Source organism: Dendrobium catenatum, unplaced genomic scaffold (genome assembly GCF_001605985.2).
Source record: "Dendrobium catenatum unplaced genomic scaffold, ASM160598v2 fragScaff_scaffold_1117, whole genome shotgun sequence".
NCBI classification, from domain to species: Eukaryota; Viridiplantae; Streptophyta; class Magnoliopsida; order Asparagales; family Orchidaceae; genus Dendrobium; species Dendrobium catenatum.
Genome location: NW_021319579.1, coordinates 2,140,668 through 2,155,780, shown reverse-complemented (window position 1 = coordinate 2,155,780; position 15,113 = coordinate 2,140,668). Strand labels below are relative to the sequence as shown.

Sequence of the window (15,113 nt, the reverse complement as noted above, 5' to 3'; positions counted from 1 at the left end):
ACAAAGATAATTTATAAAGTAAACTTATAATATCTCCTGAAATATTTTTTGACTTGATCAAAATATGAGCTATACAATAGCTATGAAGGATATAGAATAAAATTGATCGACAAAATTATTGATCAAAAGAGTTGAATAGAAATGAGCCTTTTATTTCTTAAAGGTATCAAGGCTCCAACTGGATGTGGAGATTAGAGGAAAGAAATTAAGGTTTAAAGAGCCAACACATAAAATACTATTTGGGTATGAGAAAACATTTGGCTCATGGAGTTAATATGAAGCTTTAAAGAGCCTAATGAGATAAACTTGTGAAGAGATTAGGTTGCAGCCGATTATAGGGACTTGCCACAAAGATTGGCGGCACATTGGATGGAGAATTTCACGAGTAGGGATATATGCCAACATCTTAAACTAGATGATACAATATTGAAGATGGAGCCATAAAATAACCAAAGAGACAAATTGAAAACGAGGAAGGAGAAATTATAATGGAGGAGCTATGATAGAGGCCCTATGGTGGGACAAATATTTCAAATAAGAAGAGATTAAGTTTAGAGGGTTAGCATTTTTGTAATTAAATAGGGTTTATAAATATATTAAAAAATTTTAAAATATAAAGGAGATCACTACTCTCACCCCTTTCTCCAATACTTCACACAAACCCGCATAACACCATAAATACAATAGTCAATCACTGACGTATAAATGGCAACGAAACTAACAGTGTAATAGTAGAATTTAGGTTTATGACGGGGCAATGTGATCGATGAGCGAAGGATGACGTGATTTCCTTGGTGAAGACCGATAGCACTAGCATGCATGATGATGAGAGGTTGTGATGAATTGAAATGGATGATTTTATTTTAATTTTTATTTAAATATTTTGAGTGCTATGTTTATATAAATAATACAAAATATATATTAAGTATATAAATAATATAATTTTAAATACTGTATAATAAAATGATTAAAATCCACCTAATTAAATGTATAATGAATAAACTCTAATAATCCACATTTAATTACCTAAACGTTTCTCCTCATCAATGACTACGGGAGTATACTTTGCCAACCTCCCGGAGCTATGCCTATCCTCCATAAGCACGCTTCTATAGTGGAACCTCGGCCCCTGCACCTCCGGGATCGATTCCTTGCTGGCCGGTCATTAACTGACTTCAATGCCCCTAAATTTCTTCCACACGCACGCTTACGACCTCGTAGTTTCCGTTGACATACGAGGGTAAATACGCGAAAATACTTCTATCCCTTCCGTGGCCCTCACGAGGTACCCGATCCACAAAACCCTACGCCAACTATAAAACCAGCCACAACCGAAGTCAAAGTGCGCACCAGTCTCCCAAAGTCCCAGTTTCTGCGCCGCTGATTTGATTCGAAGATGAGCTACCAGATCTGCAGGTCGGCTTCGAGGGCTGTGAGGTCCCTCCTCTCGGCTTCTAAGAGCTCGCCGATCCTCTTTGGTGAGTGCTCTGTTGCACTGATCTGTTTTTGTTTCTTTCTAGTGAGTAGAATTAGTTTCTCCCTCACATTACCCAAAACATAAAAAAGAATTAATTTCTTCTTGTTTTGGTTAAAAAATGTACTGCGCCAACTGACTTTAATGTCTATGTATTTGACTGATCTTTGATAGCGATCTTATTTCTCTTTGTTATGGTCGTTCTGTTCTGCGTGTGCCTGTGCTTGTACAATTAAAGTGAAAGGGTGGGGTATGGTGCCATGGATGGTTAGATTGTCTGTGATTGATGAAGCGTACGGAACTCCTTTTTCTAGCGTAGGCTCTAACAATGATTGAGGAAGGGCGAGTTATGCCAGATTATTTCTAGATTATGTGCTGTAAGGACTAAGGATTGACATAGATTAGAAAATAACTATTTTTTGGGTTTACTGGGTTATATTTGAAAGAAAGGTCTTCAGCCAAATGGTGCGGGTGATCCCTCGCCTCTCCATGTTAAAAATGACAGGATCAGATCCTTGTCCACCTGATTGGTGGACCTCATCGGCTGGATACAATAGCTGTTTTCCATTTCGGCATTTCAAGCGATGGCATGTCCAACAGTAATCATATGAAATTGCCCACTTGATCCTTCTTGAAGGTGACAAGGTCTTTTGTTTTAATCCATGCTTTTAAAATAATATGCCACTTATTCAACTCTTATTATAAGACTTTAACATTTGATGTGATAACTAACCTAATCAGATGATAGGATTTGCACTTGAACCTGTTGACCCAGCTTAGTGAATAATTGGATTATGGTAGAGTTTGTGTCCCGGAAGCTCTTAAGTTGACATATCCCTACCTATCTAATTGCGCTTATGGTGTTTGTTTTGATCTTTAGGAAAATTTTCCCGGCCAAACTGTCTTTTGGTGAGGGTTGATTTCATAATTAAGACAAGCTTATGACTTCTGAGTTGTGTTTTTATTAAATTAATATAAACGAAGACATCATTTTTGGAAAAATTACTACTTTGGAGCCGTATATCAATAATATTCAAGATAAGGGTGGTATCATTGATATGTTTAGAATTGTACACAAACAAAATTTCTTTCTTTGTCACATGGGATTATAAACTGGCCATATTAAATTGCTTTATTGGATACTCTAGTATTCTTTCTAAGTTAATTTGATTGTTTTGCCTCATCCACCCTTAGTCTCTTACCCTGCCAAACAAAAATTTGATACTATGCTAAGCAAGGTTCATTTTCAATTTTGTAAAGATCTGCCAATGTAGGTGTTATGAATAACATCCTGACTGATACAGGATCTTTCCAAATGCATCAAACTAAGAAATTCAACTAAAGGTTTGGATCACGTAGAAGAACCTGTTATTTTAAGGTTATAAATACGCATTCACAAACCACTTATATAAAAGACCTAAAAGCAAAAAATTATTGTCAACAAAATATTATTCTTCAGTTTAAAACAAATGATATAGTTTAGTTCAATATTATGATATCTTTAAAGAAACCTAAGAAAATTTTTAATGATAATTTAAAACAGCAAACTAATTAATTAGCTAAATAATTTGCGCCAAATAATCTACAATGAGCAATAACAGGTTCTTGCTAACTATTAAAATCTCTTTGCAAATCTTTTAACTAGCAAACCTAGATTCAAAGATTAACCAAAAACTAATCTATAAACTTGCAGCAAACCTATAAAGAAAGAGAATGAGAAATGCAGCGAAAGAAACACAAACACAAGAGATTTATGTGGTTCAGCACATTTGTGCCTGCATCCACAGGGAGAAAGAGAGGGGCTATACTTTTTATTAAAGTTTACATCATAGCATTTACCATATAGATCAAAAACTATCATGAATGAAGGTAATGAAATATATAAACAAAAAAAGAAACAATATCACCTGATAATCTTGAATATGATCTTATTATAAGGAAGAAAGAATAGTTCTCTGATATACCTCAACCTTGATGTAGCTCTAGATCCTTTCTTCTTACTCAATTTCTTGCAAAAACGCCAACCCAACTGATGCCTTAGATCAGTTTCGCCGTCGTCGTGGCATGCAAGAAGCTCCAATTTGAGACAATGAAGCATAAGAACCTTATCTCTCTCTCTCTCTCTCTCTCTCTCTCTCTCTCCCTCCCTTGAATTTATCTTGCAAGTCTTCCTACTGGATTTCACCGATGATCACAGACGATGAGGTTTGAAACCTCTCGATTTCACCAACTCCTGCTTTTAGGTTTGGCCTCCTTTCTAACGCTCGGTGATGCCTAGCCATTGGATCACTCTCCCTTCTCTTGTTTTAGTCTCACATTTTATTTTAAAGCAAGCAAAGAGAAAAGGCTAGTAAAGCTACATATAAGGCTACACAAGAAACCAAACTTTGTTAGCATTAAAAGCAGGTATTTAGAAGTAAAAAAAATTGCTAGTGCAAATTATTAAAAAAAAAACTTCTAATATTTGATTCAATTTAATTAACCGTAGGTGACTTTGCTTTCTTCTTGGTTTCATGAATTGCTAGGATGAATCTAAACTTATAGCTGAATAGTGAGGGATTCAATCCTTTGTTTGATCTTTCTGCAATGCCGCAAAGGATTTCTGAGCAAGGATTAAAAACTATTATTTTATTCTTACTTCATGAGAAAGTATAACCATCATTTTAATTTTTGTGGTGCTTTCATCGCTAAGTTTTGGAGGGCCGCTTTTCAGTTTTGGTTTTATATCACTAAATACCTAGTTAATAATAAGCTTGAGTTGGCTTATAATTCTTAAAATCTCTAAAGATATTGGAATGAATTTTTATGATAATTTCATTAATAGTTTCTTAATGTTACCCTGAATAGAGGATTTGTGATCAATGAATTGGTTATTCTTTACATCTCTCTTCAATATTCCTAAGATTAGAGAGCAAGAATATGATAGGAAACACTTGAAGATCTCAACTGAAACCTAAAGATCTTGACAAAATCAACGAGAATACTCAACAATAGAGGAAAAATCAAAGAAAAAATAGATCACTTTATTGATAAAAAATCAACTAACGGAAGAAAAACAAACAAGATACAAGTCATCCTCAATTCGAGAGGAGGATTGATCTCTCCCTATTCTCTAGACGCCACTAGAGCTCGGAGGAAACCTAAACCTAAGAGATCTAAATTTCAGCCAAATTCCATATGCCCTAATCATAGGAAAACAAACTATTTAATGCAACCCACCCAAAAAAGAAATCCCTAAACAGTCCCTACATTCAAATTTCCCTACTAACTTCCTCAAAAATCCTTCCTAACTGCTCTCCCGGTCTGGGCGGTGCAATTGGCGCATACAAGAGAGGAAGAACACTTCCGCCTCTATTACGCATGAGCCGGTCCATCTGGACCGATCCACTACTGGTCTAACAATACTTTCCTCCCAAAGTGTCACCTTGTCCTCAAGGTGGAACAAACGAAAAGTTGTTGAAGCACTTCACTAATGCCACTGGACTGAAAAATGGACTGACATTAGGTTGAATGATCCTTGCTTCTAGCATCTCCCTAACCTTCCCCCATGGCAACCCTTGAGGCAGCTGAAAAATCTCACTGAATTGCTGAATCAATGGTTTTACTAAATGAGGAATGTTCCCGCCCTCCTCCAATCTGATCCCCTCCAGCCTATGTAGTTTCATCAGATAACTTTCCCCCACCTCTTGTATGCTCATTACCTTGGTATTAAGTGATATCATGGCTTTGGTGAGCCCTGCATCTCTCCTGATCATTACCCTCTCCCTTCCACCATCAGCTCCATCGTTAGTTGATCTTAGTGTCCCCCAAGGTCTGCAACCACTTCATCCCCCGGATGACATCAGTGCTCAATAACTCTAATGGGAGAAAATCATCCCTCACATAAACCCCTTGCATGGTCAACACTACTCCCCTACATATCCCCTGACCCGTCTCCACCTTCACTGTACCCATCATCAATGTTTAAAATTGCGTATTCGGGTATTGAGGCGTTTTTCATTCGTGAGGCGAGGCGTAAGCCTCAAGGCGTTTTGAGGTGTAAGCCTCAAAATTAAAAGATTGCGTAAATATAAAATGATAATTTTTTTATATACTAATGAATGAATAATATAAAACATAAAAAAGCATAAGATATGAAGTGAAATCAAAATATCCTAATAATAAGACAACATGAAATATAGTTCAACTCAAAATTTTGTCTTTCTCAAATCTCAGTCTTATTTTCATTAAAATATAATTTCAATTTCCAAAAATAAATATCAATGACATATCACATAAGAACTCATAAGTCATCAGCACTGTCATCACTAAGGGGTTCTTCATTTGAATCATCATTATGATGAACTACTCTCTCCCCTTCCTCCTCTCCTATAGAGTCCAATGTCGGGCATTTACTTCAAAATTTATGTAAGTTTTAATATATATAGCGTGAGGCGTAAGCCTCATGCCAGTGAGGCGAGGCGGGCCTCAACCAAGTTGAGGCGCAAGCCTCATAAAAAAAAACTCGAGGCATAAGCATCGAGGCGTTTTTTATTGGAATTGCGTAAAGGCTGGCCTCAAGGCGAGCCTCATATTGCGCAATTTTAAACCACTCCATAACATCCTGTATCCACCAATTTCACCCCTAATTGGTCTACGATCTGGTTGGAGATGAAATAATGAGTAGCCTCACTGTCAATCAATACCACCATCTCTCTGTCTGCTATTTCCCCTTTCACTTTCATGGTATGATTCAGTGTGAATCCCAATAATGAATTCAAGGAGACCTCCATCGCGTCCAGATGCAGCTTGCCCTCTCTCTCTCTCTCTCTCTCTCTCTCTCTCTCTCTCTCTCACACACACACACACACATACTCTCACCTCCATCCTCAATTTCCTCATCATCACAGATGGTCAGAACCTAAAGATTTTGATCCCTACACTTGTGCCCTGGAGTATATTTCTCATCACATATGAAGCATAGTCCCTTTGCCCTCTTCTCATGCATCTCCCTCTCCGTCAGTCTTTTGACGTTCCCCCCACTTCCTCCTCCTACTGGATTCTACTTAGGAGTCTCATGAATGTTGCCTGATACAGACCCTTTGGATGCTAAAAGAGTGGTTGTCATTCTGTAAGAGTCTCCTGAAATACTGCTCCTTGCTCCCCTCTATTTATTCTTTTAATTTTTTACCAGTTGTGCCAACTTCATGGCCTCTCCCAAGTCACGAGGCATCTTGAATTTCACTGTTGCTCTGATCTTTGCCTTGAGTCCCTTCATGAAGTTTCTCTCCAATGCAGTCTCTGATAATCACTCCACTCGACTGACTAGGTGCTCGAACCGTTCACAATAGTCTGCCACTGATCCGTCCTGCAACAGTGTAAAAAACTGTTCATAGACGTTCACTTCCTTGTTGGTTTGAAAACGTTCTAATAAACAGTCATTGAATGATCTTCATCTCCATATAGGTCTCCTTTGGTCCCTACACTGGAGCCACGACAATGCCTTCCCCTCCAAACATAGGTATGTTTCTGTCCGTTTCTCCTTATATGTCACCCCATTGACAACGAAGTATATCTCCACCTTGTAGATCCATCCATAGGCATCCTCCCCTTCAAAAATTGACATTTTCAACTTCCTCACCCCGTTTCCCCGTATTCCTCTATACTTTCCCCTCTCCCAAGTGCTTTTCTCTCCCCACATCTCCCGATCTTCCCTTACATGTTCATCTTAAAACTCCTCTTTAGTTTCTTCCCTCTTTTCTCCAAAATCAACACCCCTCATACCATAATTTCCCTCATATATCTCCCAACCAGCACCCCTTACTCTTTGTTCCCTATTTCCACGTCTCTCTACATACCTTCCCCCTTTCTCCTCAATAATTTTTGCATCGTTTTCCCTCCTACGAAAATCAGAATTTGTAGTTCTTTCCATTGGTCCCTTCGCCTCCGATGCCATCGTTTGGATTTGATTTTCCAATAACTTCTTCACCATCAAATGAAGATCGAAAACTTTGTCTTCCAAAGACGAGACCATGTCTTCCACAGATGAAATTCGATCATCCACCGTAGTTTTTGTTTGGCTCATCTCTCCTTCAAAATATTATTCTAATGCATCTACCTTCTTGGCCGCCATCAAAATTTCTTGATTTTGATAAAAAAATCAGCAAGAATTTCCTCCACCAGACAAGGATCCCTCGCTGAAATTCCAGAAAAAATAACCCACAAGGATCTAGGAATTGCTCCGATACCAATTTGATAGGAAACACTTGAAGGTCTCAAGTGAAACCTAACGATCTTGACAAAATCAATGAGAATAATCTACAAGTAGAGGAACAATCAATGAAAAACAACCCACTTTATTGATAAAAATCAACTAACGGAAGAAAACAAATAAGATACAAGTGATCCTCAATTCGAGAGGAGGATTGATCTCTCCCAATTCTCTAGATGCCGCTAGAGCCCAAAGGAAACCTAAACCTAAGAGATCTCAAATTTCAGCCAAATTCCAGATGCCCTAACCCTAGGAAAACAAAATATTTAATGCATACAATCCAAAAGGAAATCCATAAACAGTCCTACATTCAAATTTTCCTCCTAACTCCCTCAAAAACCCTTCCTAAATTGCTCTCCTGGCCTGGGCGGTGCAATTGGCACGTACATGAGAGGCATAAAACTTCTGCCTCTGTTACACGTGAGCCGGTCCATACTGATCTAACATAAGATATGTCACACATTTCTTTTCTCTACCTAAACTACCTTTTTTTTGCTAGTTATTTTCTTTTGAAGTAGGGATGCACATTCTTTATGCTGTTCTTTTTTGAAATTGTCTTGGAAGCTGAATTTATTGAACTATTACTAGATGTTTTTATCACTCTATAGATATGGAATCTGATTTTGATGAACCATCACATAAATTTCTTTCACTCGCTTTTAAAACATTCAAGCATATAGCTTACCACTTTGTGATGAGGACATCGACAGATGCTACAGACATGTTTATCGCCGGCGAAACCGCAGATCGACGGCCACGATTCAGCGTCTCTACTTTTGATATAGATGTTATGATTATTGTCTTAGTTATTTTCTGTTTTTCCCATTTTACCCCTGTGGGGAGTTATCTGTCTTGTAGCCCTTGAGGGCATTTGAGTCCTTTTTATTTTATGTCTTTGTTAGAGGCTATATATAGCCTTCATATTGTAATTTTGATGCTTAATGAATATTTGAATGAAATTGTGTTTTATCTTCTTCTTCTTCTTGCATGAAAGCTAGAGAAGGGTGAGAGCTCAAGGGGAGCAAATCGCAAGGCCCACCAGTTGTTGGAAGAGTCCTCGACTCGTGGTTTTCTTCTTTTATTTTATTTGTTTCCTCATCTCCACATCCTCCCTCACCCTACCCGACGGCATCCATAGCATCACCTCGATCCAAATTCAACATCCTATTTGGATCAAAAGCCTTCCTCCCAAATCATCAAAACCAGCCCCTACTTCCCCACCCGTCCACAGCAGCCCACCCGTCCACTTCCCCTTGCCGCCGCCCATTGAATCCCGCCGGCCACATCCCTAGCTCCGGCCGATCACCCCACCGGCCACCCCCACCTCAACCGGCCACCCCATCCCACGGCTATTTTGAATTTTGAAATTTGAATTTTCAAATTTCAAAATCTTTCCTAATTTGGAATTCCAAATTTGGAAAGTTTTTCATGACAAATCTAATTTCAATTTAATTCAAATTGAAATCTTCATTCCATCGCCACATCATCACCTCCAAATGGAAACCTAGCTCTCTACTAAATTCCCTCTCCTCCTCCTCATCTTGCCGCCGGCCCTAGCATGGACTCCCCCATTGATTGCCCCATTTAATGCTACTTCTAATTTGAAATTCAAACGGATTTCAAATAAATTTCCCCTCCAAATTTACTTAATCCTGAATTTAATTTCAGGATTGGAATTAATCCCTCATGCTTCTCCTATTGGCCGCCGGCCTTGATTGGGATTAATGCCCATTGATTGCCACTTTATGGCATTAATCATATGGGATTTGAAATTCAAATTCTAAGTAGCCTCCCTCCCAAATTAATCAAAATCTGAAATAATTTCAGATTTGGTTAGATCTCTCCCTCTCCCCTCATCTAAACCAACTCCCTTCCCCATAACCCGCCGCCCCACGCCGCCCCACCCTTCTCCCACCTTGGCCGAGCCTCTTCCCCCCATCCTCCTGGGCATTCATTGGATGTTCCCACCTTGACTCAAGAGAGACGACGAATCCTGTTCAACATCCACTTCATGATTGAATGGGCGGATCCGGAGCTTGAGTGGAGTCTTGTGTTCACCGATCCGACGGAGCATCAACATTCTACGTTCACCTTGCTTTCGACGTTAGGATTTGAAGACTGAGACAACCGTGGAAGGAGATTTGAGAGAGAACATTCCGAGCCTTGCGAGCATCTACGACCGACAATTTTCAAAGCACAACGTGGAGCCTTGACGGTCAACCTACGTTCTTCTCCATCCCCGCCGCTACTTTCCTCCGACAAGGTTCCTTGGCGCCCTTTCCTAGTGTAACTTCGTATCGCTTTGGATCTTCTAAATTCTCGCCAAAGCTCCACCAATGCTTTGATGACTATGGCCCCAAGTGAATTCTTGTTGTAAACGTTGGTTTGTTATTGTACTTTGCATATTGAAATTCGCACTAGAACTTTGAAAGATTCGTTTTGGATTGTTTTGCAAACTCTTTTGCTAAGGCAGTAACGTGTTCTAAAATCGTTAACTCTATCTTGCATGATCCCATAAAATTATAAAAGCAAACTTTACAACTCTCTTTTTATTTTGAACGTAATCCTAGTAGTTCACATCATATTTGGTATCAGAGCATGGCTAGCATGCTTTGCTCGTGCTAGAATGCATCCTTAGGAGTGCTCTTTAGCTTTCCTTTAGTCGTTTGCACGCATACTATCATCTAGATAGCTGTTTTTCTCTGTTTTACTGCTGTTTTACTTTTCCTGCACTATATCCTGAAACATTTAATGCATTTTACAAGGCTTCATCTTGCTGCCTTTGAGGTCAAGCATTCCCTTAGATGTAGACAACTCCACCTCGTGTGTATCACTGCTGTCCACACTGATTCAGCTGCTGTTAAGTACCCGTTGTGGACTAGGGATCACTGTTAGGGTGCTGCCTTCTACCCAGGAACCTTGCCATAACAGCTTAGTACTTCACCCCTCGTTGGCTTGCTGCCCTGGACTTTACAGCTGCTGTGAAATTGCAATTCCAGCAAGGCATTTAGGGAGTTTAAGCTGCTGCCTTGGACCTAGAAACCTTCCTACGTATCCTAGAGCCCAACCATGGGATCCCACTCACATTCAACAACCTTTAGACATGATTGTAGGCCAGTGGGCCAATGTCGCAGCAAATTGAGACCCCAAACGAGTGTGTGCGAACCTTAAGCGTCATACTGGAGAGGAGACTTGACAACATTGAACGAATCGGACACTCCGGCTATCTAACGCCATCGAGACCTCACTACCTCATGGGAGGATGCCCGACCGAATACGGACCGCCAGAGATTACTTACCGACCCAACCACCGACCCCAGAATAAAAACCGTTAGGTCGTACAGCTGCTTTTGGAGAACAGGGACCACCACTCTTCTTAAGAGCATTAAAAATGATGCCCCAATTTTGACGGGAACTTTAGAAACCACAGGTCTTCCTCGATTGTATTAATGGGGATGGATAGCTACTTTAAATTGGTATAACATTCGGAAGAAAACGAAAAGTTTAGGTTCGCGTGAGATGAATTGACGGGTAGAGCCAACCAATACGGACTGAACGTGGAGCACATCGAGAAGAGACGCGAGGAGAATACCCCATAGCTGATCTGATGGAGCGATGAAACAAGAAACTGAAAGGAAATACCTTCCTCCCTCGTCTACCCAAGACTCTAGATCGTTGGATGGCGTAACCAAGGAAGACCCGTTAAGGAATACATCTCACGTTTGATGATTCCTTATTCATTGTAACGGGGAGAGATCCACCACTCCACACAACTTCTTCCATATTTTAGAGCCGAACTGAGAGAAGACCATTAGAATGAGCTCTCTGCTCGAGAATAACCACGTATGAAGCTGCTGTAGTCTATGACTAGACTTGAAGAGTTAGAGCACCCACCAGGACCCAAGACTCTAGACACGAACCCTTTTAACAGTCTTCCTTTCTAGCCAACCGTACAACAAGCCCACTGACCCCTGGTAGTCGCCTGTCCTAACAGCCAACCTCGATCCCGACAGAAAGGGAAAACACCTGAACGAGAGGACACCCAAACCACTGCCCGCGGCACTAGTGTTTACGATTGCCCATTGGGTACGGACACATGCTTCTCAGTGCTCCAGCCCATTTAAGGTCACAATATTGAGGAAGTAACGTGAGGAAGAAATAACCAGAAACTGACTTGTTCCACCATTAGAAATGGACGACGATGAGGAGCTCTGTCAGCTTGCTTCAAAAGATGAACTACTTAGAGCCTGCAGGTTGTTAGGTGTGCCTTTGCCCAACCTAAACTAACGACGACTGGCGTAAGGAACCTCGATCTTTTAACACGTTTCACTAAGATGGAGATAAAAATTGCAAAGTCATTAAATAGAAAGTGGAAAGTTGAATTAACGCCGTATCTTCAGCCATGATTTCAAACTCAATGAGGACCACTCCACCACCCGAAAACCCCTACAAAGTTGCTTGGATAAATTCACCACCTTGGAAGTTAAAGATAGGAGTCTAGTTTCCATTGAGTTCGTTGGGTACAAGGAGAAAATCTGTGTGAGTTTTTTTGACGATGGATGTTGGTCAAATCATCCTTGGCCGCCCTTGGTTTGTTTCAGACACGAGTACACATTTTATGGGCGATCCAGACACCTGTCGTGTTTTGAACACCGAGATGGCAAGAAAGATTAAAGCTGTTGCAGTGTGTCCACTTCAATCCTAAGTCTTACTAAGAAAAGAAGTTAAAGCCGCAACCCCCTTTACACCCAACGCGTGGGCTTGAATTGAAATGCTAAGGACCTAGGTACGGAACTGTAGTCCGCACGGGAGCGCCTCTCTTTACGCTCTCCCGCTAGTAGCACAGTGGGAAATATGTGTTAGATAACAAGGAAGAACCAAATCGCCGAAAGAGAGTAAAACGGCCTGTTAGAGGATTTTTCTGAAGTCTTCTCCTGAAGATATTTGCCTACACCAAACTACCACCTACTAAAGACATTCAACATGCTTCATATAGACCTGTGCCCGGAGACGTCCTTACGAACCTACCCCACTTTACCGAATGAACCCTACTGAAACACGAATGGAGCTCAAGAGACAAGTGGATGAATTGTAGTACAGCGAAGGCGTCATAAGGAAGAGGCTAGTCCGAGTCTGGTTGCCTGCCCTTCTTACCCCTAAGAAGGATGGGGACGTGGAGAATGTGCGTTTGATAGCCGTGCTATCAACAAAATTACCGTCAAGTTACCGTTTTCCAATCCCTCGGTTAGGATGACATGTGGGACATGATGACCTGGAGCCACACTTTTCTTCTAAGTCGATCTTAAGAGTGGGCTATCACCAAAATTTGTATCCTTCGGGGATGATGGAAAACAGCTTTTCAAAGACTAAAGATGGGTTTGTACGAATCATGGACAGTAATGCCTTTTGGATTGTAGTAACGCGCCCACACTTTCATGGGGGGGAGTATATGACTCAAATCCTTAAGCCGTTACTTGAAAGTTGTTAGTTAGGTTTACTTTCGCATGACATTCTGAAATCTAGTAGTCTCTCGGGGCCAGCAACATTGAATCACCTAAACAGCGCAGATTTGAAGAAAGAACAAAATGTATTGCCAACCCTACAGAAATGCACTTTACCTCCGAATCAAGTAACTTTTTCTTGGGTTATTAATTTCTTCCCACACATTTCTTGCCGAAACCCCGAAAAGGTGCGAGCAATCAACGATGCCATTATTACAATATATAGAGATGTGCAGCGAGTTTCACAGACTGGCCTACGTTTTATAGGAGAATTTATCAGAAACTTAGCACATCGGGGCGTCCCATAACTGATTGTTAAGAAAGAGATTGTGTCTGGGACGACATTAGCCACCAAGGCTTTTGAGGAAAATAAAAAGGATATGGTGAAGCACACGTTCATGCGATTTTAACACACCGAACCTATATTCGATAGTTTTTTAGTGACCTGCGAACGCATATGGTCATAGAATAGAGTAATTAGCCCTCAAGAAGCGACACATCCGGTTAGTCCCATTTACTCTTCAAGTTGATGAACACTAATTAGATAGTTCATGGCAACTAGTACTCCACCTACGATAAGGAATTCTTACGCCATAATCTCAATCCTCAGATTATGGAGACATTACCTGCTTCCCCAAGAATTCGTTATTTTCTCTGACCACGAGCTTACGACATATCACGATTCTCAGAAAATTGATGCCCGACACGGAAGCATGGTTTTGAATTCCTTAAGATAACTTCCACCCACCAAAATTGCGGCATGCAAAGTCTGGTTCTTAGAAAACAAAGGGCTGCGGATGCACTTAAGTGCGTTAGGATGATGGTTACGCGTGTGATATGAGGACTGAAGTGCATTGGTTTTGAGCAAATTAAAGGAAAACTATTGAACTGCCGCCGCATTTGGAGAAAACCTATTTCCAAACTAACCACTGTGAGACGAGCGTATATAGAGGTTTTTACTGGAAGATGTGAGTAGCCATTCTAGGCTCAAAAACTTTGCATTCCACAACTTCACTGCGAGAATTTCTTGTGTGGGAATTGCAGATTCTCTTGCTTGGTAAGATTTAGCGGCAAATCGTCTACTTTGGTTCAGACAAATACAATTGAGCTTCGTGTGAGAACCGTTTTTATCTAGCAAAGTCTTAAGAAGATGTTAGCAGTCTAATTAGTAATGGCTTTGGGTTGTTCACCCTGATCAGCTTGGCTCCAAACAACGGAAACAATAACTAACCGCACCTTTACACACGCACCCTCCCCGTGCCTAACCACCTTGGCAGGACGTCGCTATGGACTGTTCTAGGGCTACCCAAGACCGTAGGGAAACAGCTCAGTCTGTGTTATGTTGTCGATAGGTTGCTAAGATGACCCATTTTCTCACCTGGCTCCAAAGACTTTTCGACGCCTCTAAGTAGCCAAACGTACTTTGACGAAATTGTGAGACTTCACGGCTGCCTAAACCATAGTTTTCGGATCGAGATATGAAGTTCTACTATTATTTTTGGTAAAACCTAGCATAAAAATGGGCGACCAACGCAATTCTCTACCGCCTTTCACCTCCCAAACAAACGGTCAAACGGGATGTAGTGATAGGAGCTTTGGCAATCTGTAAAATAGTGACATTGGTTGGAGAAAAACATTAAGGCTGTCTTTCTAAATTCGCCCATAGTTTGAATTGCCTACAATAACTATTGTGAATCGAACTACCTGGTCAGCCCTGCTGAAATACGGTACTTGCATACCCTTCCAACCAACTCCCATTGACCTGATCCCACATATATACCGATGAGCACTAGAGTAGAACATCTGATCAGCATTCATCATATGCATATCGCATCGGAAGGATTACATAAAGAAATGAAAAAGAAAATTGAACAAAGTAATGAATTAT

General features: G+C 40.6%; 1 protein-coding gene across 1 annotated transcript in view; it reads left to right on the top strand.

The window, feature by feature from the left end:
- Positions 1-1,258: 1,258 nt before the first annotated feature.
- Positions 1,259-15,113, top strand: part of LOC110103270 (nucleoside diphosphate kinase 3-like) — a 36,001-nt gene continuing 22,146 nt past the window's right edge. The window contains exon 1 of the mRNA XM_020831913.2: positions 1,259-1,478. Within this exon, the coding sequence (XP_020687572.1) occupies positions 1,397-1,478 (82 nt within the window). The 5' untranslated portion in view covers positions 1,259-1,396. The remainder of the gene's footprint in view (positions 1,479-15,113) is intronic.